Here is a 23,422-nt window from a genome sequence, read left to right as displayed (position 1 = left end):
TGGCTGTTAAGGGGGCTCGCCTTTTCGGGGGTGCTGGTGGCGGCTCGTGTCGTGTCTGCTGCGGGATCGGTGTCGGCTTCGTGGGTGTTGACTACTGGGGGATCGGTGTCGGCTTGTGGACCGACGGCGGTTTGGTGACCGACGCCTACCTCTGGGTTCGTCGAGCGGGCGCTGGGCCTCGCATGGGCTTTTGTCAGGACTCCTGAGGTACTGGTTTAGGTGTCCTTCTTCGGCCAGCCTTTCTAGCTGGAGGCGGAGGTGGAAGCAGTGGTCAGTTTCGTGGCCGTGGTCCCCGTGGAATTCGCAGAATTTCCTGGCGGACCTCTTCTTTGGATCTGTGGCCATTTTCTTGGGGGGGGGGGGGGTCAGGAGACCCTGATCCCTAATAGCTGATAGAACGTGGGAGAGGGGGAACTTTAGCGGGGCGGTTCCCAGCCTTTCGAAGACGGGGATAGGGTTGCGGCCCGTCTGTCTTTCATCGGTTCGTGGCCTTATGGCCCTTCGGCCGTCGCTTTTTCTCTCGTCGGGGCCGGGCCGATTCTGTTCTCGAGCGCAGGCTTCTTCTGCTCGGACGAACTTATCAGCCTTTGATTCAAGCTCCTGTAGGTCCCGCGGGGGCTTGAGGGTGAGGTGCAGCTTAAGATTCGGATCGGTGGTGGCATGCTTTAGTGTGGCGACCGCTATCTGGACGTCCATGTTGGAGAGTTGGGCCAATTCGGCGTTGAACTTCAACATGAAGTCTCTTAGGGTCTCGTTTATGCCTTGGCGGAGGGCTAGGAGGGCGTCCGCAGGATCATGGCGGAGGCGGTTGTTGGCGAACCTTGTGCTGAACTTTCGCCCGAATTCGTGGAAGGATGCGATGGAGTCGGGCTCCATCTCATGTACCAGTCGTTGGCGGTTTTTCTTAGTAGGGATGCAAAGGCTCTGCACATGAATCCATCCGACGCGCCTCGAAGCGTCATTACTCTCTTGAAAGTCTGGAGGAACTCGAGGGGGTCCGTGCTCCCGTCGTATAGACCGAAGCGGGAGAGGTCTATGCCTGCTTCTGCGGGGGTCTTTAAGACCTCTGAGGTGAACGGGGATGCTGTTTCCCTTTCCCACTCATCGAGGATGCCGTGGGCGTAGGGTTTTTTCATTTCTAGTTTTACCTCTCGGATTTGCCTTTGCAGGTCCGCTATTGGATCCAAGCTGGGCGGTTGTGCCGAGGTTGCAACTTCTTCTACCCGAGCCAAGGGCGGTTCCCGGAGACGGGTATCTTGGACAGGGGGGCGCGGCTGTTAGTAACCTTTCTCCCGCTGCCTCGCTGGTGTCCCCCGGCTGCGTGGGGCGAGGGGCTATTTGTTGATGGGGACGGCGTTCTGCGACTCGGCGCTCGCTTTCGCCGAGGATGTCGTTCCCCTAACTGTTCCTCGTTGCCTTCGTCGTAGGCTTCTGTCCGGTCCTGTGTCGTCCGGGGCTTTTCCGAAGCCGGAAGAGGCAAACGCTGGAGTAGTTCGTTGCGAAGTTCGTTGAACATCTCCATGGTGGGGACCATCTGCGGCGTGCTAGAGGAGGGTCGGGGTCGGTCCGAAGGCGGTGAGTTTCGCTCTTGGGAGCTTGAGGAGCTGGCTTGTGCGCGCTGGGCCTGACTCCTGGTTATTATTCTTATTTCTGGCTGTTGGGTGTGGTTTCTCATCGCCATAAGGCGTTCAGTTACTCGACGAGTCCCACGGATGGCGCCAATATGATGGCGTCTGGATCCGGGTCTGCGATCGCGCGGTCGGTAGAGGGCCTCCGCGGGGTCAGCAATCACAAACAAAAGGGGGTCAGGGGGTCCGGGGTGGGTCCCGGACGACCACTTCGACACCCAAGTCAGATCCTTCGACCAGTCAATATAAAGAACAGCTAGAAAGGGAGGGGGTTTTGATCAGGGTTACCAGGGCCGGTGCGCGGGGACATTTCTGGGTGCATAAATGAGTGAGTCGGAGGGGACTAGCAGGGAGGGCAGGATGGGATTCTTGGCCTCCTCTGTTGTTGCCTCGCCTCTTTTTCCGGTATTGCGGGGTGGGGGATGGGTGAATTCCCTGCTTTCGGGGGCAAAAAAGGTCCCCTTCTTCTTCCTTTCCCTCCCCTTTTAAAGGGAGGTGTGCGGCCCTTTTCATCATTATGGAGGGAAAAACTTCCTTTGCAGGATTGGGCCGTCCCTCTGCCTCGCCGGCGCGCGTGGCTTTGGCGGCCATTTCCTTCCCTAATTTGTGATGATGAGGCCTGGGTGGTGAGAGTGCCCTTTTCATCATTATGGAGGGAAAAACTTCATTTGCAGGATTGAGCCGTCACTCTGCCTCGCCGGCGCGCGTGGCTTTGGCGGCCATTTCCTTCCCTAATTTGTGATGATGAGGCCTGGGTGGTGAGAAGGCGACATGTGTCATGAATGTGTGGTCTTTGCCGTTTTCCAACACCCTTCTTCATGATGGTTGGGCTCTGCTCGTGCATGGATGACACTTCGCGATATCTGGGAGCGTAGCCGTATTTGTGCCCCATCAGAAACTAAATCTTTTGGGGTTTTCCAGCCCTAAACCAATCTAACACGAGGACATGCTAACCCTCGATCCCCAAGCCCAGCCGGGTTGAATCGGTTGGGTTCGGGTTGCTCCTAACCCAAAGTGCACCCCTACTCTAGGACTCCATATGGCAAATGAGTGTATGTGAAATCAAGACCATTGATGTAGAGGTCTGGAACCAACACTATATACCGGATGATAAAGGACTAGAAAAAATCAATGTTGGCACAATTGGTGCCTTTTAGAAAAGAGAAATTTTTTGTAACAAATTAACAATCTATATTTCTTGGGATTTGCTAGCGTCCATCGCAGAACGCATTTCGCGGATAGTATGTTGCATGTGAGAGAGCACCCACGAAGGCTCACTTTTCAGCAGACTGTGTCTTCATTAATGAGGTGGCTGCTCTCACATGCAGCATACTATCCGCGAAATTCCTTCTGTGATCGATGGACGCTAGCAAATCCCATATTTCTTTCTTCTACAACATTTGAAAAATATAAGGTGGCTAATATTTAGGGAAATGATATCAACACAACTATGTTTTGTTAAAGAGGCTCATATATCTTGTCTTTTAGTATTTAAATGCCTTGTAAGTGCTTTTTGGGAAATGTAATGAACTTTTGACAGCTCTTTAAATACTAAGAGACAAGAAACATGGGTGTCTATAACAAAACATGGCTGTGCTGAAATCATTACCCAATATTTAACCTCCATTGTTTTGACCATGGTTTTAAATTTCGACCGAAATCCAAAATTTTGGATTTCGGTAGAGACCGACACCGAAATCATCCAAAACCGAAACAGTCATTTATCTCGGCCGTTTTTCCGAATTTTCCCCAAAAAATCTGTTTTTTTAATATTAATTTAATATTTCACCGAAATTTCAACCAAAATTTAATATTGAATAAAATATTAATTTCGGGTTTTGTACCGATTTCGACCAAAATTTCAAAATTTCGGTCGAAATTTCAAGGTCCGAAACCGTTACCGAAACCGAAATTTTAGACCTTGGTTTTGACATCAAAAACTGTTTCTAGTAACTTAAATTGTTTTCATTAATAAGGGGGTGTACACATCAATACAACTCCTCTCATTATATGGCACACATACCTTCTTTTCCTATAAATAGATGGCAATACCATGAGGAGTAAGTTGTATCTTGCTAAGTATTGGCCAAGGACATGGCGCCCATGAAAAAGTATCGTATCTTTGCTTTTCTGTTGTTATCTTTCCTACTCGCTGCCTCTGGTAGTTCTAAACTCCTATTCTTTGCTTCATGTTTTATATACCAATTTCTCTATGCCATATACCACACACTTGTGAAAAATTCTCTCTTACTTATAGTTAATGACACCCACCTGAAAATAGTCAAATACCCACAACTGGATTCGGATTCTTAGTTCTAGCTGATGAACATTTTAACTGCATATATGTAAATTAAATGGAGCTTTTTGTTTTGTTTTTACAGGGATTGGGGCGAATAACGTGGATCCAGCGATTTGTGAGGCACCTAGTGGTCTCTTCAGTGGGCCGTGTTTCGTTGCCAGTAACTGTGACAATGTTTGTAAGAACTAGGGTCTAGTAGATGGTCACTGTTCATTTTTTCAATGCGTCTGTCGATCTATATGCTAGACGCGAAAACTTCTGGCCACTATCCCAACTTATGTCTGTCTATATGTGTGTATGTGTGCTTGTGCATTCGAAAAGATTAGACCTGTGCGGTTGTACAAGTCTAAGCTTAGACATATGGTTGCGGGATGAGAAGGTCATATGTCTCTAATGTATTGTAATAAGAGAGCACTCTTGTGTTTCTCTCCTTGCTTAAGCTTTTGAAGTAATTCACCCAAAATCGATTTTGGTCGAAATTTGGTATGGAATAAAATACTGATTTTATTGGTTTCGTTGGATTTCGGTTGGAATTTTGACCGAAATGCATTCCAAAACTGAAATTTGAAACCATGCTCGCAGTAGGTCACAGTAGGTCTCGGGTTCAAAGTCGAAAGCTCCTTAATACTAAAATCCCATGTGTGTAAAACCCAACAACTCCTTTATATTAAAAATCCATGTGTGCAGCGAGCCCCAAAAGAGGAGACCATCCGTGAGGGGTAGTGTTGAAGTATAAATAATTAAATGACACCATATCTATTAGCTTAAGCTTTTGGAGTATTTGTTGTTTCACAAGTAAATGGCCTCGTTTTAAAATAAGAGTAAACTTATTTAAATTCATTGACCCAATGTTTGTTGAGTTTCATTTGTTAATTTTAATTTCTGATTGGAAATGATATCCCCCCCCCTCCCCCAACAGATAAAATCCCCCCCTGTTGGGAAAGTTGCCTTATTTCCCACCCACGGTGGTTGCTTGGGTGGGAAGGCAAAGGTAAAAATAGAGATTTCTATTTTTAGCTTTTGGGGAAAACTAAACTATAAAAAGAGAAGTGTTGTTCTCTTGGGTTGCGGCAAAGCAAGATGTCTTTGGTGTGTCGGCTGCCAAAGGAGAGAGAGAAAGGGAGAAGAGGTTTTTCATCTCGGGGTTTTCTCTTAGGTTATTTTTCGGGTTTATCTTTGTCGTTATCTCTTGTGTACGGTCTTGGGTTTGAGAAGCAAGGAAAGGATTGCGGATTTGCGATTAATCCATTGTAATCCTTGTATATTGTTTTTCTCATAGTGGAAGATCGTGTTTGTCGCCCGTGGACGTAGGCTTTGCCGAACCACATAAAATCTTGGTGTTCATCTTGTAACTTGATTTATTATTTTACTTTTCCGTTAATTTGTGCACGATCGGATCGGATTGCCCCGCGGATTTTCTCAACACCCCCCTTTAATGTTAAGTTTTAAAGGCAAAGGAAAACGTTAAAGGGGGTGAATTTACCCCCAAGCACTGAACCATTCTCACAGAAACCGTTAACCCGGGGGGGGGGGGGGTGGGGTTGAAAATAGCATCGCCCAAAAAAAAAAGAGAAGAAGGGATAAAAAAGGAGTCCTGTAAGATGCCTAGGGTGTCTAGTTTAGAAACTTACCCTAACTTACCTGAAGGAAAGATGAATGCCATTTTACTACACAATGCCGTTGGAAAAGAAATCTAGTGTGTATAATTAAGCTTCTCAATGACACGAATCCTTTGGTTCCCCTTGATGAAGGTGGCACCACAAAATAATACAGCTAATAGTAACATCTAACAAAAAAGACTGATTTCTTCTTACGATTTGAAAAGAAGTAAATAATAATAATAATAATAGGGCAATTATAAATTCACACCCTTGTAGGACGATTTGCGCCCCTTTGAAATTGAATTGTGGCAGACTTTAACGCTTTTTGATGTGTAGGGTTGCGAATCATCCTAATGGGGTGCGAATTTATTTCTTCCTAATAATACATTCGCACTTTTGATATATACCTGGGGCAGCCCTTGCATGTAAAAGAGTGATCATCAACAATACAGTAGAATTGCTGTCCCAAGTCTCGAAAAAGGGCGACTATATTACTTCAAAAAAGCAGCAGATGTAAATTATTAGGAGCAAAGCCATACGTCTAATCAAACCTTCCTCTTTACATTTTACAGTGATGGCCCTGTTTGTTTCGCTGGGAGAGAAGAGGAAGTAGTAGTCAATAGGAAGGTGACAAGGATGTAGATGTGTAGAGTTGTTTAGAGGAAAATAGGGGAAGAGTGGTAGTGTATTTGGTTTTGCATCAAACCATTGAAAAATGTATGGGTGTTACTACAAAAATAAATAGTAGAAGAGAGAGAAAGAAAGAGAAAAGTAGTGATTACACAAGACAAGATATTCTATTCTTCTCCCTTCTAAAATCTACCAAAATGGAGGTTTTCCATTGAAAGATTAGTAAGGGGGACAATTCCGCCACGTAAAAGCCACCTAGGAAAAAAAGCTAATAATGATGTCCCCTCCATGTCTTGCAATAAAATGGAATTTGAGCTCAAATTTGACAACCAAATAACATATGGCGTTCCATATTTCGGAAAATGCCCAACCATCTGCTACTTTTTTTGCAGCCAAACACGGCCTATAGTAATGAAATTGGGGGGTTTTTTTTTTAAATCTCGGGTCAGGTTGCAGTAAGCTCAACCCTAATTGGACCCGAAAGTTGTCCGGGTTGCAATTTCCTAACCTGAACCCAACCCGAGGAGTTTCCAACCCAACCCGGTAAAAAATCAACCCAAGTTGCACCCCTAACCACAGTTGATGTGGGTTTGGAGTCTGGTACGGTCAAAACACAACTATTAATTAACTGGATGTGACACGTATTGTCCGAAAACATGAAGAATATATTTTGGGAGCCAATAAATTCGCCCCCTACGTGATTCTCTTCCGCCCTTTTTTACTCGTTTGTAAGCCTACAACCGGTGTAGGCATAGCCAAGGTTTAAAATTTCGGTTTCGGTAACCGTTTCGGACCCCACCAAAAACCAAAATTTCGAAATTTCGGCCGAAATTTTGTAACACTTTTTTTAAAAAAGTAAATAATGTCATAAAACCGAAATTTTGGACTGAAATCCGAAATTTGGTAAATGGCGAAAAATTGAATTTCGGAAAATTTCGGTTTCGGTCCCCACCGGTATCCGAAATTTCAGACTTCAGTCGAAATTTTAAACCATGGGCATAGCTAGTAGATACACATTTTGTTGTATTCTCTTCCTCCGCTAAGACATCGTAGACGTTGATATCTCGCTCGGGCCCAACAACTAAATGATATTTGAAGGGGCTGTCCCAAGGAAAAAAATCGACCTGATTTTAAGGTAAAAGTTCAACACGAATTCTGAAAAATCGACCCGAGTTACACCCCTAATTTTTATCAACCCTTCTAACTTGCTGATACTTCACAATCATTCTCGACTCTAAATCTTGGCATTTCCATCAACAGTGGAATCTAGAAACGAGTGCCACAAATCACATAACTGCCGACATCCTTTTCAAAACTGCACAAATCTTCTATTCATGTTAGAAACCGTAAATCATCTCTACAGGATGATCTTAACACTCCGATCTTTAGAGGGACTGCGCATTATAGAAGCCTACATAGACTGGGGGTTAGGATTATCATGGGAAGATGACTTGCGGGGTACAACTTATTTATGTCATGGCCCAACAAATTAAAGGTTTGGATCATCCTATAAAGTCCCCATAAAATACTGGACTTCACGCGCAAACAACATAAAACCCTCCTCATTTTCCATTGACTGTCTTGTTACGGCAATTGACATTGGCACAACAATGTTTTGATAATGAGCGGAAGTCATCTTGTCTTATATACATGCCTTGAGCAGCTGTCAAAGGCTCCATTTGGCAGCTGAAAGCTTTTTGAGAACAGTAACTGGGGTTGCGTAAATCATTTAAGACGAGGTGATTTCGGCTTATTATCAAGACATGATTGTGTTGCTATCAATAGCCTTTCTTAAGTACTTTTTTGTTTTTGATGTTGATACCGTTTTGGTATTTATGACCAAACTAAAAAGGTGTAAAATAAGGGATTTGCTAGGCAATTTTGTGGAAAGCCATCTTGGAACTCACTTTTGCAGGAGAGGATAGTCACCTTAGATGAATTAAGTAAACAAGACAAATTCTGCTCAGAAGTGAGTCCTTGTGGCTGTTCTCTCCTGCAAAAGTGAGCTGCGAAATGGCTTTCTGCAAAATTACCTAGCAAATCTATAAAATGAACAGGGAGTGCCGTTATTAACATATGGGGCTGTACATATCATTTCCAGCTCAAAAACACATTTTAAAGGAATTATTTTCCCACCTTTAAGTGTGTGTAGCTTTTCAGGTTCTATGCCTATGGTGGGGCGCATAAGGGCACTCATACCTATTTGTTCTGCAGTTTCAACAGTTGTTTATCTAATCATGTTGATTTTATAAGGTATTTTAGGGGGATTGTGCAACGAAGGACAAGAGACCTGATGCTTCTGGAGTTGTGCCTCTCTAGTCTCTAGTGGGGTGGGTGGGATTGTCCATACTCACAGCGTTAACATCGTCTACGAGAGCTTCAAACAAAGTAAAGTAAACAAAGTTTTGTTCTAAATCAAGAAAAAAAGTAAAAGTAAACAAAGTTTTCTTCTAAATCAAGAGAAAAGGAAAAGTAAACAAAGTTTTCTTCTAAATTAAGAGAAAAGGAAAAGTAAACATGATTAATTTTTACTTCTATTTTGTTTGGGAAATGATATTTTCGCCCCTCTGACGAATTAAATTCTCTCTCCCCCCCCCCCCTTTAACCTTATTCATTAAGTTTTAAAGGCAAAGAAAAACTCTAATGGGGGTGAATTTATCCTCAAGCTGTGAACCATTCTCACAGAAACCGCTGAAGAGGGGGATTTTATCTGTTTTTTTTTTGGAGGGGAGGGGGCATCGTTTCCCTTTTGGTTTTAACTTGAACAATTACATCATTTTACTTCTCTTGAACTTTTTTTGATAGGTTACTTTTCTTGTACTTCTACTTCACATACCCCCAATGTTTTCAATAAAAAATTTCTTGCACCAACAATAATCCCTTTGTTTTCTTTCCGCAAGCTTGGGTGTCAGAGTTTTTATATGGTGGCTGACCGTCAAACAACAAGGGCAGAGGGAGAAAAAACCCTCCCCCCTTGATTTTTGATCCAGGTCGAACTCCCTTTTTTGACTTCTACCTTTATAAAAAATCAAAGTGGTTGATTTTTTCTCTCTCCGCCCTTTATATGTAAAGGGCAGCCACCATATAATTTTTCTGAGTGTCAAAGGGCCAGGCAAGCAAACAAAATGAGGATAAGGCAGAGTTAATCTGATAATGGCCTTTATCTGGCGGTTAAGGGTCATGCATTGTCTCCTTGCCTCTAGCGAAATAGTCGTTAAATGCAGGTCGAAATCTCATTCAAATGAGAGTAACTAGAATGTTCATGATCTGCAACGTGTCTTACCCTTTCTGTTTGGATTGCAAGAATTTCTTGGAAAAGTTTGGAAAGGAAAATATTTCTAAAATTTCCTACTTTTTAAAGTCAAACAAAAAAGATTAACTTGAACAAATCCTAATCAATTTTTGTTTAGAAGAACCTTCAATTTTTATTATATCCCTCTAAATTAATGATAATCATAATGTTTCTTTCTAAAGCGGTATCAAAGCCGACGATCCTACACCATGGCTACAACTTGGGAGGTTTTGGATTCCATGCGTGATGATTTTCGAAAGATCAAAGCACTCATTTTAGAATTGATAGAAGGCCGAAGAGTTTTTATGGAAGGCTTGAACAACAAAATCAGTGCATCGATGGAGAAACTTTGCAAAGATGAAGGAAAGTTGAATCTTGAGAAGGTTAATGTTGTGGTTCCATCAGAAATGTTTTTCTTGCAATCCTAACAAACTTGCACTCATATTAAGAGTTCAATTCACTGACTTTCCATTAGTCATGCTCAATTTCGTTAAAAAGAGAGAAGTTCCTCATAGCTTAATTCCCATATCTTAATTTGTCTTATTAATTTAATTCATACAAGATGGCACATCTTTCCTCAGAAAGCAAGGCTGCAAAATTGGTGTCAAGAAATTGCCTACACACTACTAAATTTCTTTTTGCTACTAGTATCAATAAAAACCTTAATGGGTGGGCCACAATGGGTGACGCCATTGATCTTATATATGAGATCTAGACAGCTCATTCAATGGGTCCCACAATGGGTGGGCCACAATGGGTGACGCCATTGATCTGACAACTGATCTCAAGACTTTCATTGATCTTTTCAATATGGACCGTTGATCAATCCTTGGCCTACATTGAAGTTAGGCACCTCGATCTAGATGATTAATCTAAATAAAATAGTATTTTGTATCCGTTACAATTTCCTAATGTTAGAAAACTGTGCTCCTCCTGAACAATTCAAAAGCAAAAGCATGCACGTCCAAATTCTCCTTCAGACTTATACTATTTTAGGTGCCTTCAAATTGATAGAGCCACCCACCCACTTGTCAGTTCATCTCTATCTGTGGTAGGTGAGAGCATTGGGCTGGACTCGTGAACTTCTGACACTTTGTCTAATAAGTTAAAATAAATTTAAAAAGTACCCTCCAGTTTCCTTATATAAGAACAAGCTCCCCTCACCATTGTTGTAACCTCTCTCTCTCTCTCTCTCTCTCTCTCTCTATCTGTATTTTCTGATGGCGCGTGTAGGCCTAGTTTCCATGCTCGTTTTGGTTCTCTTAGCTACTGGTTTATTTTCTCAGCTCTCTTTTTTCTTCTTCTTCTTCTTCTTTGCTTAATGAACTTGCATGCAAATGATTTTGAATTTAAATATAATTATTTACAAATAAAGCCCATAATAGTTTTAGAAATAATGATTAACTTGATGGCTTTGAAAGTGGTCTTGAATCTTGATGTCCCATTTGCAAATATGTTTAAAAGGAAATTATTCTTATTTGAATCTTTGTTTCTCTAATCTGATACACCTACTATGTGCATGTGATCTTGACTGTTCATTTTCCACTTGAGACGATCTTAGCTATCCGTTTGCACGGGATCCTCACAAATTATCTGATCGGATGGTTAAGATTGTACAGTCGGTGTTTTGTCTAGGCTATGACTTATCCACCAGACAAACGGTCTAGATCATATGCATGTGGCCCACCACAATTTCAATAGTTATCTAGCTAATCAAATCAATTTATATTTCAATTTGAATAATTATCTACCTAATCATATTGATTTGATTTATCTGAACTTGGTGAAAGAGATGGGAATGCACGTGGCGGAGGCAAGGACGTGCGAATCTCAGAGCCATAAATTCCAAGGCACGTGCCTGAGAGATAGCAACTGTGCCAATGTTTGCAAGACCGAGGGCCAGGGCTTCACCGGAGGACATTGCCGAGGATTTCGTGGCCGATGCTTTTGTGAGAAAAATTGTTAGTAATGGCAATTAACCTATGTTAATCCTTATGTTTGTGTTTAGAATAACATGTGCCATGTGTGGCCCATAGTCTCTTGTGTGATTGCTAAGTACCTACTTAGTCGTGTGTGTTTGTGTACTGTCTGTGTGTTGTATTTGAGTTTATTAGTAAAACATTAATGTTATGAGAAATCAGATGACTTCTCATTTAATCTACCTATGTCTTCTTCATGAGTCCTATAATCTTTTTGGGGCTGTTTTTGTTGATTAGTTATTGAGTTTGGATCATGATCCATTTCGAATTCGACCCTCCATCACTGTCCTACACGGTTAGGGCTTAGAAAAAGTGTAAATAAAGAGAGGAGTGCCATTATCAAAACAAGAGAGTGCAGATATCGTTCTCTTAGTTTTAAGTTACTATATCCAATTGGCCTTGATAAAACATAATGCTTAAAATTTTCATGAACACAGAAACAAAAGTAAGAGACCGTGTCACCTACATCGCGAGCCCATCTTATAACTGTCGGATCCTTTTGACGGACGTGATTTAATGGCCGTAAAACCTAATGAAAAAGGTTGCCGATACCCTTTCTCTCAAGTTTTCCTATGTTTTTTAGTGGGGAGAATATCTTCGATGCCGATCAAAATCCTCAGTAATGTTTAACTAAAGATTGGGTGTAAAGTGCACATTGAATGATACTTGCCGTTAGATGGTGCTGAGATTTGGGTCCCATATGTCTTTTTTTTTTTCTCTTGAAATGGTTAAACTTTAGGGAAAACTACTTAAAACCCCCCTAGATAAAAACTTAACGACACGAATCACCCCAAAAATTTCTTAATTACCAATCGGGCCATAAATAGCTTTTAATTTTGCCTTTTACCCATTTTACACTTATATCGCTCTTACAAATCCCAACAATCCCTCCATCCATTAATCGTTTGAACTCTCTCTCCCACACCTAAAATCTCTCCATTTCACTCTTGACTCATTGGTCTCTCTCACACTGCCACCATATCCCATAGAGATGTCCTCTCTCTCTCTCTCAATTAGAGAAATTACATGGTGGATGGCCATGGCATGCAGCCCAAAAATACAGCGGGCCTACATTATTTTGGTGATCCAAACCATTCATGCTATGGCATGCAGCCCAAAAATACAGTGTGCCTACATTTTTTTGGTGATCCAAACCAATTATTTGTTGGTCCCAGACATGGATAGGATGTGCCCAAAACATGACCTCCATAGGATGATCATAACACTCCGATCCCCGTTTTAAACCTAAACAAATGGTTTAAAATCACCAAAATAATGTGGGCCCACTGTATTTCTGGGTTATGATCATCATCCTACTGAGGAGATTTTCTATGCACTTCCTATCCACATCAGGGACTAACAAATGAATGGCTTGGATCACCAAAATAATGTGGGCCCACTGTGTTTTTTGGTTCCACGTCCATGCACAACTAAAATTTCTCAATTGAGAGAGCCATATAGAGAGTTCAAACAATACATATTGAGAGAGAGAGAGAGAGAGAGATCAAACGATTAATGGATGGAGAGATTTTAGGAATTTGTAAGGGTGATATAAGAGAGGGTAAAATGGATTTTTTTTTAAAAAAGGGTAAAATAGGTAAAAGGCAAAATTAAAAGCTATTTATGGCATGATTGGTAATGAAGAAAATTTTGGTGGGATTCATGTAGATACATTATTATCTAGGGGGTTTCTAGTAGTTTTCCCTAATTTTTTTTTTGGAAAAAAAAAAACTGCTGACAATGAAAAGAAATATACTTAGTATATATTACAGATAGATAGATTATGAATTTTTGAAGGCTCTAGCTTGGGTAACCCAAGGCCGGTTGGCGTTGGAGGGGTTCTTAGAGATGAAAATGGTGTCACCAAGTGGGCGTTCTCTGGACCGATTGGTATCAAGGACTCAAATGAGGCTAAAGTCGGATCAATCCTCCCGGGTATTAGATTGATGGAGGTTAGAGACTTTGATCATCTTATTGTGGATGGAGATTCCCTTAATGTTATCAGATGGCTAGATGGGAGGTCTCCTCACCCATGGAGATTTTCTCAATATATAGATGAGATCTTTGACTGTGTGGAAGGTCACTCGGCTGATTACCATCATGTCAGGAGATCAGCAAACGAAGAGGCAAACCGCCTAGCTCAAGACGGAGTTGTGAGATCGGCAACAGAGATTTCCGATTTCCTTCCCCGTGATTTTTATTGTTATTGTAGATCAGTTTTTCACTCTTCTTTGTAGATGGGAGGCCTAGGATCTCCTATCGAAATGATTTTTGGAGCACAACCTATTTACGCTGTAGCCCATCAAATGGATGGTTTGAATCATCCAAGATTTTATGCAGTGTAAGCCTTTATAGTCCAATATTTTTCAAAAGCTACCGTACGGATTACACCATAGGATGATCCAAACCGTCCATTTGATTCTCCACAACTTACATAGGTTGTGCCCAAAAATCATAGATCCTCCTATAGAAATGATTTTTAGGGCACAACCTATTTACATTGTGGCCCATCAAATGGACTGTTTGGATCATCCTATGGTGTAATCCGTACATTACTTATTTGGAGAATATTGATCTATACGGGCTTACACCATATAAAAGCTCTGGATCACCTATGGTGTAGTTTGTATGGTACTTTTTGAAAAATAGTGGATGACTCGGGCTTACACCATATTAATTATCTGTTCATCTATTCAGCTACCTCGGGAATGAAGACAGACTCTGCTGAAAGTGAGCCTATGTGGCTGATCTGACATGCAACACGCCATCCACGAAATTCCTTCTGGGATGGACGCTAGCAAATCCAAATATTGTTATATGTGATAAATTTAGGGAACTGATATTTTCTCACAGAAACCGTTAGGAAGGGGGGATATCATTTCCCTATATTTATTGATATATAGTGATATTTAAAGGGGAATGAATGTGACCAAAGTCCAATTAATATTTTTTTGAGTTTTACAAACTATAAATGCACTTTGGTGACATTCAACCAATGGGGCATCCCTTCATCCAATTTCTACAAGGGTGCCCTTGAGTTTAGCATTCCTACTTTTTATAACTCTAACTATTATTTTAGGGGGATGATACCTTCCCACTCCTTAACGTTATTTTCGTTAAGTTTTAAAGGCAAAGAAAAATGTTAAAGTGGGTGAATTTATCCTCAGCCAGTGAACCATTCTCACATGAACCGTTAAAGAGGTTTGAGGGGGGGGGGGGGGGTTATCATTTCCCAAGGTGTTCTTACTAAGCCATATGCATTTTTTTGAACAATTCCCACTTTTAGTATGACTAGTAAAAATGCACGTGCGTTGCACGTGAGACCCAAATAACAGTTCAAATAGTGCAATCAATTTTCCGTCAGAATAATCACAAATTAAGTTCTATAAGGCTCGTTTGGATGGCGAAAGGTTTGTTTTTGGCATGAAATGGCTCACATAATGTGATTATTGAACTTCATAAAAGCAATTCAAGCAGAATGCAAATATAATCCAAAGAAATTCTCAGATCATACATTGCATATTTCAGACTAAGAATATAACAAACAATGCTTTAAGAAATGAAAAAAAAGAAAGATTTTCAATCAATCAAAATAGGAATAAAAGTAGCCAAGCATCCATCTATATAATTAGATGGACACTCTAGGTGGTCAGCCAAAACCTAAATCCATGAAAGCCAACAAAAAGAGAACACTATATCCAAAGATAGCAGAAAAGAGAAAAAAAACCATACGATGTGGGCATATCCATGATTGCTCACCATCCTTGAATCTTGAAATGATGTCCCTCGAATAGTGATTTGACGTATGATTGTTGAAAAAATTCTTCTTGTAGAGATTTGAAACATGAAAAATCATATAAAAGAAATCCGGAGAAGGATAAAGCTAAAAAAAAATCATAAGAACATCAGAAAGAAATTTGGAGGAATTACATATAAAAAACTCAAAGTGCCATTAAGCATGGTCAAAATATAACTTTTAGACTAAATAACCAATAGTTTCAAAGAGAAAATGAAAGTTGATTTTAAAAAAGGGGAAAAAACTATAATACATGAGAAATAGAGCGAGGTAGTGGTGAAAGTAAATAGGCTAAATATATTAGTAATTGCTCTCAAAAGCTCTAAACATTTGTAAATCAAACATAATATTGCATTAAAAAATAATAATTGCATTAATCCTTGAAAGACATTATCTTAAGAAAGTAATATGGAATACATCCCATAGCCTAAAGGTAAAAGAAAAATTATTAATACATGAACATTGATAAAGAAGTGCTAAAACAACGAAGTTTATTTAATAGCTCTACTCACCGTATTTTGATGATCGCACTCCTCACTTTATTAAATTGTACGGTATGTCCCGTACCATAGGATGATCAAACCGTCCATTAAATGGGCCACTGCCTACATAGGTGGTGCCCCAAAAATAATTTTCATAGGTTGATTCGAACCCTCCGATCTATAGAGGGTTATAGGTTGATCCAAACCGTCCATGTGATGGAACACAACATCAATCGGTTGTGCCCATAAAATCATTTCCATAGGTTGTATTTTGCAATAGCACTACTCACCGTATTTTGATGATCGCACACCTCACTTTATTAAAATGTACGGTATGGCCCGTACCATAGGATGATCCAAACCGTCCATTAGATGGGCCACTGCCTACATGGGTGGTGCCCCAAAAATAATTTTCATAGGTTGATCCGAACCCTCCGATCTATAGAGGGTTATAGGTTGATCCAAACACCGTCCATGTGATGGAACACAACATCAATCGATTGTGCCCATAAAATCATTTCCATAGCTTGATCCTAGCCTTTCAATCGATAGAGGTTTTTCATAATTGTTGTTCCGCTTAAGGTGCCCAGAATCCGTCAATATTTTGCAAGTGTCTTGCATGTGTAATATCAAGTACTTCTTTCGTCATTGTCATATGTCTTTACCTCTTGTTGGTACTTTTTTTCCGTAATTGTCATAGACAGGTACCCCGTGTCTGTACTTTTCATATGTTTGATTACGATTTTACCCTAAAGAAAGTAGGTAATATCATAAAGTCTTAAGCAAGAGAATAAGCATAACACACTTGGGATATAGATGGAATTTTGCCAAAGGGTGGAAGAAAATAACGCAAGATTTTGCCTTTATATATGTAGATGTAGATTACGATTTTACCCTAAAGAAGGTAGGTAATATCATAACGTCTTATGGAAGAGAATAGGCATAATACAACTGGGATATAGACGGAATTTTTGGCAAAGGGTGAAACACATTAACCCATCGTTATGTAGATGTAGATTACGATTTTACCCTAAAGAAAATAGGTAATATTATAACGTCTTATAGAAGAGAATAGGAATAATACAACCTGGATATAGACAGCATTTTTGGCAAAGGGTGGAACACATTAACCCATCATTTTGCCTTTATATATAGTAGTTAGATTAGATTAGATTTTGTTCATCTCTCAACACTCGAGTCATCCCTTTCTCTTTCTTCTTCTAACCATTGAGCCAAAATCCCTACCCCATTCCGTTATTGCTGCTGCGGCTCACCCTCGCAGCTACTGGTCACGTTTGGATTCACTCTCTCTTGAGAATTTTAACGGTGAAAATGTAAGTAAGACCTACTAGGACACTCCAATGTACAGTACGATTTTGAAGTGGATAGTGACCGAGACATATATAGGAAGTAGGATTCGAAGGACACCCGAATCCAATCCGACCCATAAGAAATTCGAATGGATCGTGATTAAGACATAGCTGGATCCGATCAGTCGGCAATATGGGTATGCCCTTATCGTCTTCTATTGTTCAAGGACCAAAGGCGGACACGATGGTATCGTCTTCTAATGTTCAAGGACCAAAGGCGTACACGAACCATCTCTCTCTCTCTCTCACACACACAGACACACACACACCCCACTTGCCATCATTCTATCCACATCTTATCTTGACTGCCGCATTAAAACGCTGACTTTAGAAAATGCTCTCCTAAAACGCTCTCCATTAACAATCACAGGTCTAAAGAGGATTTCCAAGTTTAAACTAGAAAACTAATAAAAACAAACTGGGAGATGATCCTCCCCTAATGATGATGCGCCCCCCTTTAACCAGAATTGTGAGGAACTTTAGCTAAAAGGGGGTTGCATCATCCTACAGGGGGTGAAACAACCTCTTATCATAAAAGACAGCGAGTTGGCAACAAAATACAGGTTGATCAAAGATTTTTATATGGAGTTAACCCATTTAGTACAGTACTTTTCAAATAGTACTTTATGGCCTGTACCTTAGTATAATCCAAACCATCCGATTGATGCGCCACAACATAAATAGTTTGTGCTCTAAAAATCATTTCCATAGGATTATCCTAGCCCTCCGATCTATAAAGGTTTCCATAATATGCAGTTCTTATATAGATGAGAGGCCTAGGATCTCCTATCGAAATGATTTTTGGAGCACAACCTATTTACACTGTGGCCCATCAAATGGACGGTTTGAATCATCCAAGATTTTATGTAGTTTAAGCCTAGTCCAATATTTTTCAAAAACTACAGTACGGATTACACCATAGGATGATCCAAACCGTCCATTTGATTCTCCACAACTTGCATAGGTTGTGCCCAAAAATCATTTCCATAGGATGATCCAAGCCCTCCGATCTATAGAGGAACCGCATCTTGTGGAAACCACTATAGATCGGAGGGTTGAGATCTTCCTATAGAAATGATTTTTAGGGCACAACCTATTTACATTGTGGCCCATCAAATGGACTGTTTAGATCATCCTATGGTGTAATCCGTACATTACTTTTTTGGAAAATATTTATCTATAGGGGCTTACGCCGTATAAAAACTCTGGATCACCTATGGTGTAGTTTGTACGGTACTTTTTGAAAAATAGTAGATGACTTGGGCTTACACGATATTAAATATATGTTCATCAATTCAGCCACCTCGGGAATGAGGAGAGACTCCGCATAAAAGTGAGCCCATGTGGCTGATCTGACATGCAACAGGCCTTCCACGAAATTCCTTCTGGGATGAACGCTAGCAAATCCTAATATTGTTATGTGATAAATTTAGGGAACTGATATTTTCCGCCCTCTGACTGACGGATAAAATCCCCTCCCCCCGGATTAACGTTAATCGTTAAGTTTTAAAGACAGAGAAAAATGTTAAAGGAGGTGTACTTATCCTCGAATAGTGAATCATTCTCACGGAAACCGTTAGGAGAGGGGGGATTAAGACATATCCGATCAGAAGTCGATCCCTCGACTAGATATAGATATTGACACACATAGTCGGCAATATGGGTATGCCCTTATCGTCTTCTGATGTTCAAGGACCAAAGCCGTACACGAACCATATCTCTCTCTCTCTCTCTCTCTCTCTCACACACACACACACCCCACTTGCCATCATTCTGTCCAGAATTGTGAGGAACTTTAGCTAAAAGGGGTTCGCATCATCCTACAGGGGGTGAAAAAATAATCTCCGAAACTAACGTTGAGCTCATCACATACTAGAAAACTAATAAAAATCACTTGGTATCGTTTGAAGTGACTTTGCGACTTCAAACAGATCAGATCTGCCTAACAACTGCCCTCTTTTGTTCCTTATCCAAAAAACGATAGAAAAGAGAAGAGAAATTATATTCAGCGGCACACACACAACTCCAAACAATATTAATACAAACGTGCCTGATAAGTGTTTTGGAGGTTCACGTAAACTCAGAAAGAACCTCAGAGCCACTTATACCTCTCTACTAGGCATATTCTTTCTCTTTTGAAAGGAAAATGAGACCCGGAAGTTCACTTAAAGTGGAAAATAGATATTGTAGGATGACAGGTGAAAATATATCAAAGGCTCTCTTTCATAACTGGGACGATTTTCTCTTAAGCATGGTTTTAAATTTCGGTTTCACTATGTATTTTGGCCTTCGTTGAATCCCAAATCTCAAAATGGAACAGCCAAATCATCCTAAACATCCATCAACAGTTCAACAGATGGACCCTAGCTGCACCCCTAGAAAAAAGTGAGCTATAAGCACTCGGAAAATTGACTCTCTTTTTAGCTCCACTCGGAAAGAGTGATGTGGCTATTATTTAGCCGCCAGTGCTTTGATACCCTACACTTTATTTCTCATAACCTAATTTGTTTCAATTGACAAGGCGGTGTGACTATCAAATATCAACCCCCTCATTTTATAGCCTACACTCTTTTCCTATAAATAGAGGGCAACATCCTTAGGTGAAGTTGTATCTTAAGTAATAGAGAAGGTGATGGCAGCCATGAACAAGAGTCCTCTCTTTGCTTTTCTCTTGTTGTCTTTCCTACTCGTTTCCTCTGGTACTTCTTCTCTCCTTTTATTTGCTTCATGTTTTAATTTTCATGGGTTTAATCACAACCATTTCTCTATGACATATGCTATAGATGAGAGCATTTTTGTTTCTTTTTTGCAGAGATTGGGATAACTAAGGTGGATGCAGCGATATGTGACTCGCCTAGCGGACTCTTCAAAGGGGCCTGTTTCAATACCGACAACTGTAACAGAACTTGCAAGAGGGAGAATAGAGAGGATGGTCACTGTTCATTTTTCCAATGCATCTGTCGCAGGATTTGCTAGACGCAGAGACTCTCCAAAATAAAACAGTCTGTCTATGTCTGTGTTATTGCATTCGTAAAGCTTAGACATGTGGGGTTGTAGAGTCTAAGCATAAAAATATGTCTTCTGTTTGCTTACTAAATGTTACGTTTGTAAAATAAGGGAAGCTATATGGTGGACGACCATATAATTTCTCAAATAAGAAAGCACTCTCGTGTTTCTCTTTCTCTTTAGTAAATGGTCTTTCAATAAAATCATTGGAAGCTTATTTTAAGTTCGAGTGGATCAATTTATCTGCTAATCTTTGTTTCTTGCTACTTTGAAGTACTACCTAGAGAAAACTGAAAAAATGTCACCCCGGTATGAACTCATGGAAAGCCTAGTGATTGGCATACTCATAAGGTGTACGGTGTACGGTGTACGGCATTTCGCAGTGCAGAGGCAAGGAGTATATAGTTTACTTGGAACCTCCTCTATATATTGTAAAAGAGTAGTCAAAAGTAAAAAAAATAAATGGGCGGATATAAGACTTTCCTAAGGCTAGTATATTAGTGAAAAAGTTCAATTGTAGCTTCCAATATCTGAATATGTTTCTTTGTGGCTAAATTTTTTTTTATGTCACTAGCATGAATCAAATCGAATAAAGTCACTGGAATGAATCAAATCGAATAAAATCTCTCTCTCTCTCTCTACGCGCGCGGGGTCTAAGGGGGCTGTTGCAGTCAAAATTTGGGAATGACTGAGCTGGAAGCAAAGAGAGCCGATGACCTCGGTTTCGGCCTACACACATGAGAAAATGGTTAGAAGACAGACCCGGAGATGGTTCTCCATGAAGGCCCTCTGATGCTTAAGTCAATGACTGCAAAAGATAAGGAAAACTCAATCGAATAAAGTCACTGGAATGAATCAAATTGAATAAACTCTCTTTCTTCTACTTGTATCAATAAAAAGCTTATAAGTAACTTAATTCTCTTTCTTCTACTTGTTCTATGCTGAGTATGCCTTAAATAGGTTTTTTTTTCTAGTTATTTTATGTGAGATTAATACAAACTCTTATTTGGATAAAAGTAGAAGCTTACCAATAAAAACCTTCTAAAGATAAAACGACAAATCGTTTTCACAACATAAGATGTAAAAGATAATTTGTGGGTCTCACATGGGCTCATGTATGTGAAATCAAGACCTTTGATCTTATATATGAGATCTAGACAGCTCATCCAATGGGTCCCACAATGGGTGGGCCACAATGGGTGACGTCATTGATCTGACGACTGATCTCAAGACTTTCAATATTGATCTCTTCAATATGGACCGTTGATCAATCCTTGGCCTACATTGAAGTTAGGTACCTCGATCTAGATGATTAATCTAAATAAAATAGTATTTTCTATGCGTCACAATTTCCTAATGTTAGAAAACTGTGCTCCTCCTGAACAATTCAAAAGCAAAAGCATGCACGTCCAAATTCTCCTTCAGACTTATAGTATTTTAGGTGCCTTCAAATTGATAGAGCCACCCACCCACTTGTCAGTTCATCTCTATCTGTGGTAGGTGAGAGCATTGGAATGGACTCGTGAACTTCTGACGCTTTGTCTAATAAGTTAAAATAAATTTTAAAAATACCCTCCAGTTTCCTTATATAAGAACAAGCTCCCCTCACCATTGTTGTAACCTCTCTCTCTCTCTCTCTCTCTCTCTCTCTCTCTCTCTCTCTCTCTCTCTCTGTAAGTCTGTATTTTCTGATGGCGCGTGTAGGCCTAGTTTACCTGCTCGTTTTGGTTCTCTTAGCTACTGGTTTATTTTCTCAGCTCTCTTTCTTCTTCTTCTTTGCTTAATGAACTTGCATGCAAATGATTTTGAATTTAAATATAATTATTTACAAATAAAGCCCATAATAGTTTTAGAAATACTGATTAACTTGATGGCTTTGAAAGTGGTCTTGAATCTTGATGTCCCATTTGCAAATATGTTTAAAACGAAATTATTCTTATTTGAATCTTTGTTTCTCTAATCTGATACACCTACTATGTGCATGTGATCTTGACTGTTCATTTTCCATTTGAGACGATCTTAGCTATCCGTTTGCACGGGATCCTCACAAATTATCTGATCGGATGGTTAAGATTGTACAGTCGGTGTTTTGTCTAGGCTATGACTTATCAACCAGATAAACGGTCTAGATCATATGCATGTGGCCCACCACAAGATTAGAGATATTCCCAAAGAAAAAAAGGGAAGTGATATATTTGCCCCCTTTGCCCGGGCCACCCCATCCAGTGTATTTATGGCTACTCGTCTTACACTACACGGGGGTGGGCTAGAGAAGAAAAGGGGGCGAATATATCATTTCCTATGCTATAATACAGATTTGTTCTACAATATGAATAATTATCTAACTAATCATATTGATTTGATTTATCTGGACTTGGTGAAAGAGATGGGAATGCACGTGGCGGAGGCTAGGACGTGCGAATCTCAGAGCCATAAATTCCAAGGCACGTGCGTGAGAGATAGCAACTGTGCCAATGTTTGCAAGACCGAGGGCCAGGGCTTCACCGGAGGACATTGCCGAGGATTTCGTGGCCGATGCTTTTGTGAGAAAAATTGTCAGTAATGGCAATTAACCTATGGAGTCGCCAGCAATAAGATCCAGAAGTTGAGGCAGGATGTCTTGAGCTTGGATATCTGTAATGGCAATTAACCTATGTTAATCCTTATGTTTGTGTTTAGAATAATATGTGCCTTATCATGTGGCCCAACGTCTCTTGTGTGAATGCTAAGTAACCTACTTAGTCGTGTGTTTGTGTACTGTCTGTGTGTCTTTGTTGTATTTCCGTTTATGAGTTAAACATTAATGTTATGAGAATGGTTAAGTATGGAAAATTTTAGGGAAAGGATATAGTTTTTGTTATTTATTCATTAGTTCAAATCAGATGACTAATTAGTAGGGATGTCAAGGGATCACTTCCGATTTAATCTACCTATGCCTTGGTCATGACTATAATCTTTTTCGTGCTGTTTTTGTTAGTTATTGAGTTTGGATCATGATCCATTTCGAATTAGACCCTCCATCAGTGTCCTGCACGGTTAGGGCATAGAAAAAGTGTGAAGAAAGAGAGGAGTGCCATTATCAAAACAAGAGAGTGCAGATATCGTTCTCTTAGTTTTAACTTACTATATCCAATTGGCCTTGATAAAACATAATGCTTAAAATTTACATAAACATAGATAGTTAGATACAAAAGTAAGAGACCGTTTCACCTACATCGAAACGCGCTTCGACGCACTTCAACTCGCTTCGCCGTCCATCTTATAACTGTTGGATCCTTTTGATGGACGCCATTCAATGGCTGTAAAACCTAATGAAAAAGGTTGCCGATAGCCTTTCTC

General features: G+C 40.3%; 1 protein-coding gene across 1 annotated transcript; it reads left to right on the top strand.

The window, feature by feature from the left end:
• The first annotated feature begins 21,662 nt into the window (after window positions 1-21,662).
• On the top strand, window positions 21,663-22,898 carry LOC143855133 (defensin Ec-AMP-D2-like). The gene is made up of 2 exons (XM_077365340.1): window positions 21,663-21,826; window positions 22,468-22,898. Exons 1-2 carry the CDS (start codon window positions 21,775-21,777, stop codon window positions 22,644-22,646), a joined length of 231 nt encoding a protein of 76 aa, XP_077221455.1. The 5' UTR covers window positions 21,663-21,774; the 3' UTR covers window positions 22,647-22,898.
• The last annotated feature ends 524 nt before the right edge of the window (window positions 22,899-23,422 follow it).

This window comes from Tasmannia lanceolata, unplaced genomic scaffold (genome assembly GCF_043159265.1).
Source record: "Tasmannia lanceolata isolate RefF3 unplaced genomic scaffold, GAP_Taslan_0.1 ptg000020l, whole genome shotgun sequence".
Lineage (NCBI taxonomy): Eukaryota > Viridiplantae > Streptophyta > Magnoliopsida > Canellales > Winteraceae > Tasmannia > Tasmannia lanceolata.
The sequence above is the reverse complement of the archived record's forward strand: the minus strand, read 5'-3'. Positions and strand labels throughout refer to the sequence as shown.

Coding starts and splice junctions, on each gene's coding strand:
- LOC143855133 (XM_077365340.1), top strand. CDS start 21,775: ATGGCGCGTGTAGGCCTAGTTTACCTGCTCGTTTTGGTTCTCTTAGCT. Junction 21,827..22,467: donor TTTGGTTCTCTTAGCTACTG/GTTTATTTTCTC, acceptor ACTTGGTGAAAG/AGATGGGAATGCACGTGGCG.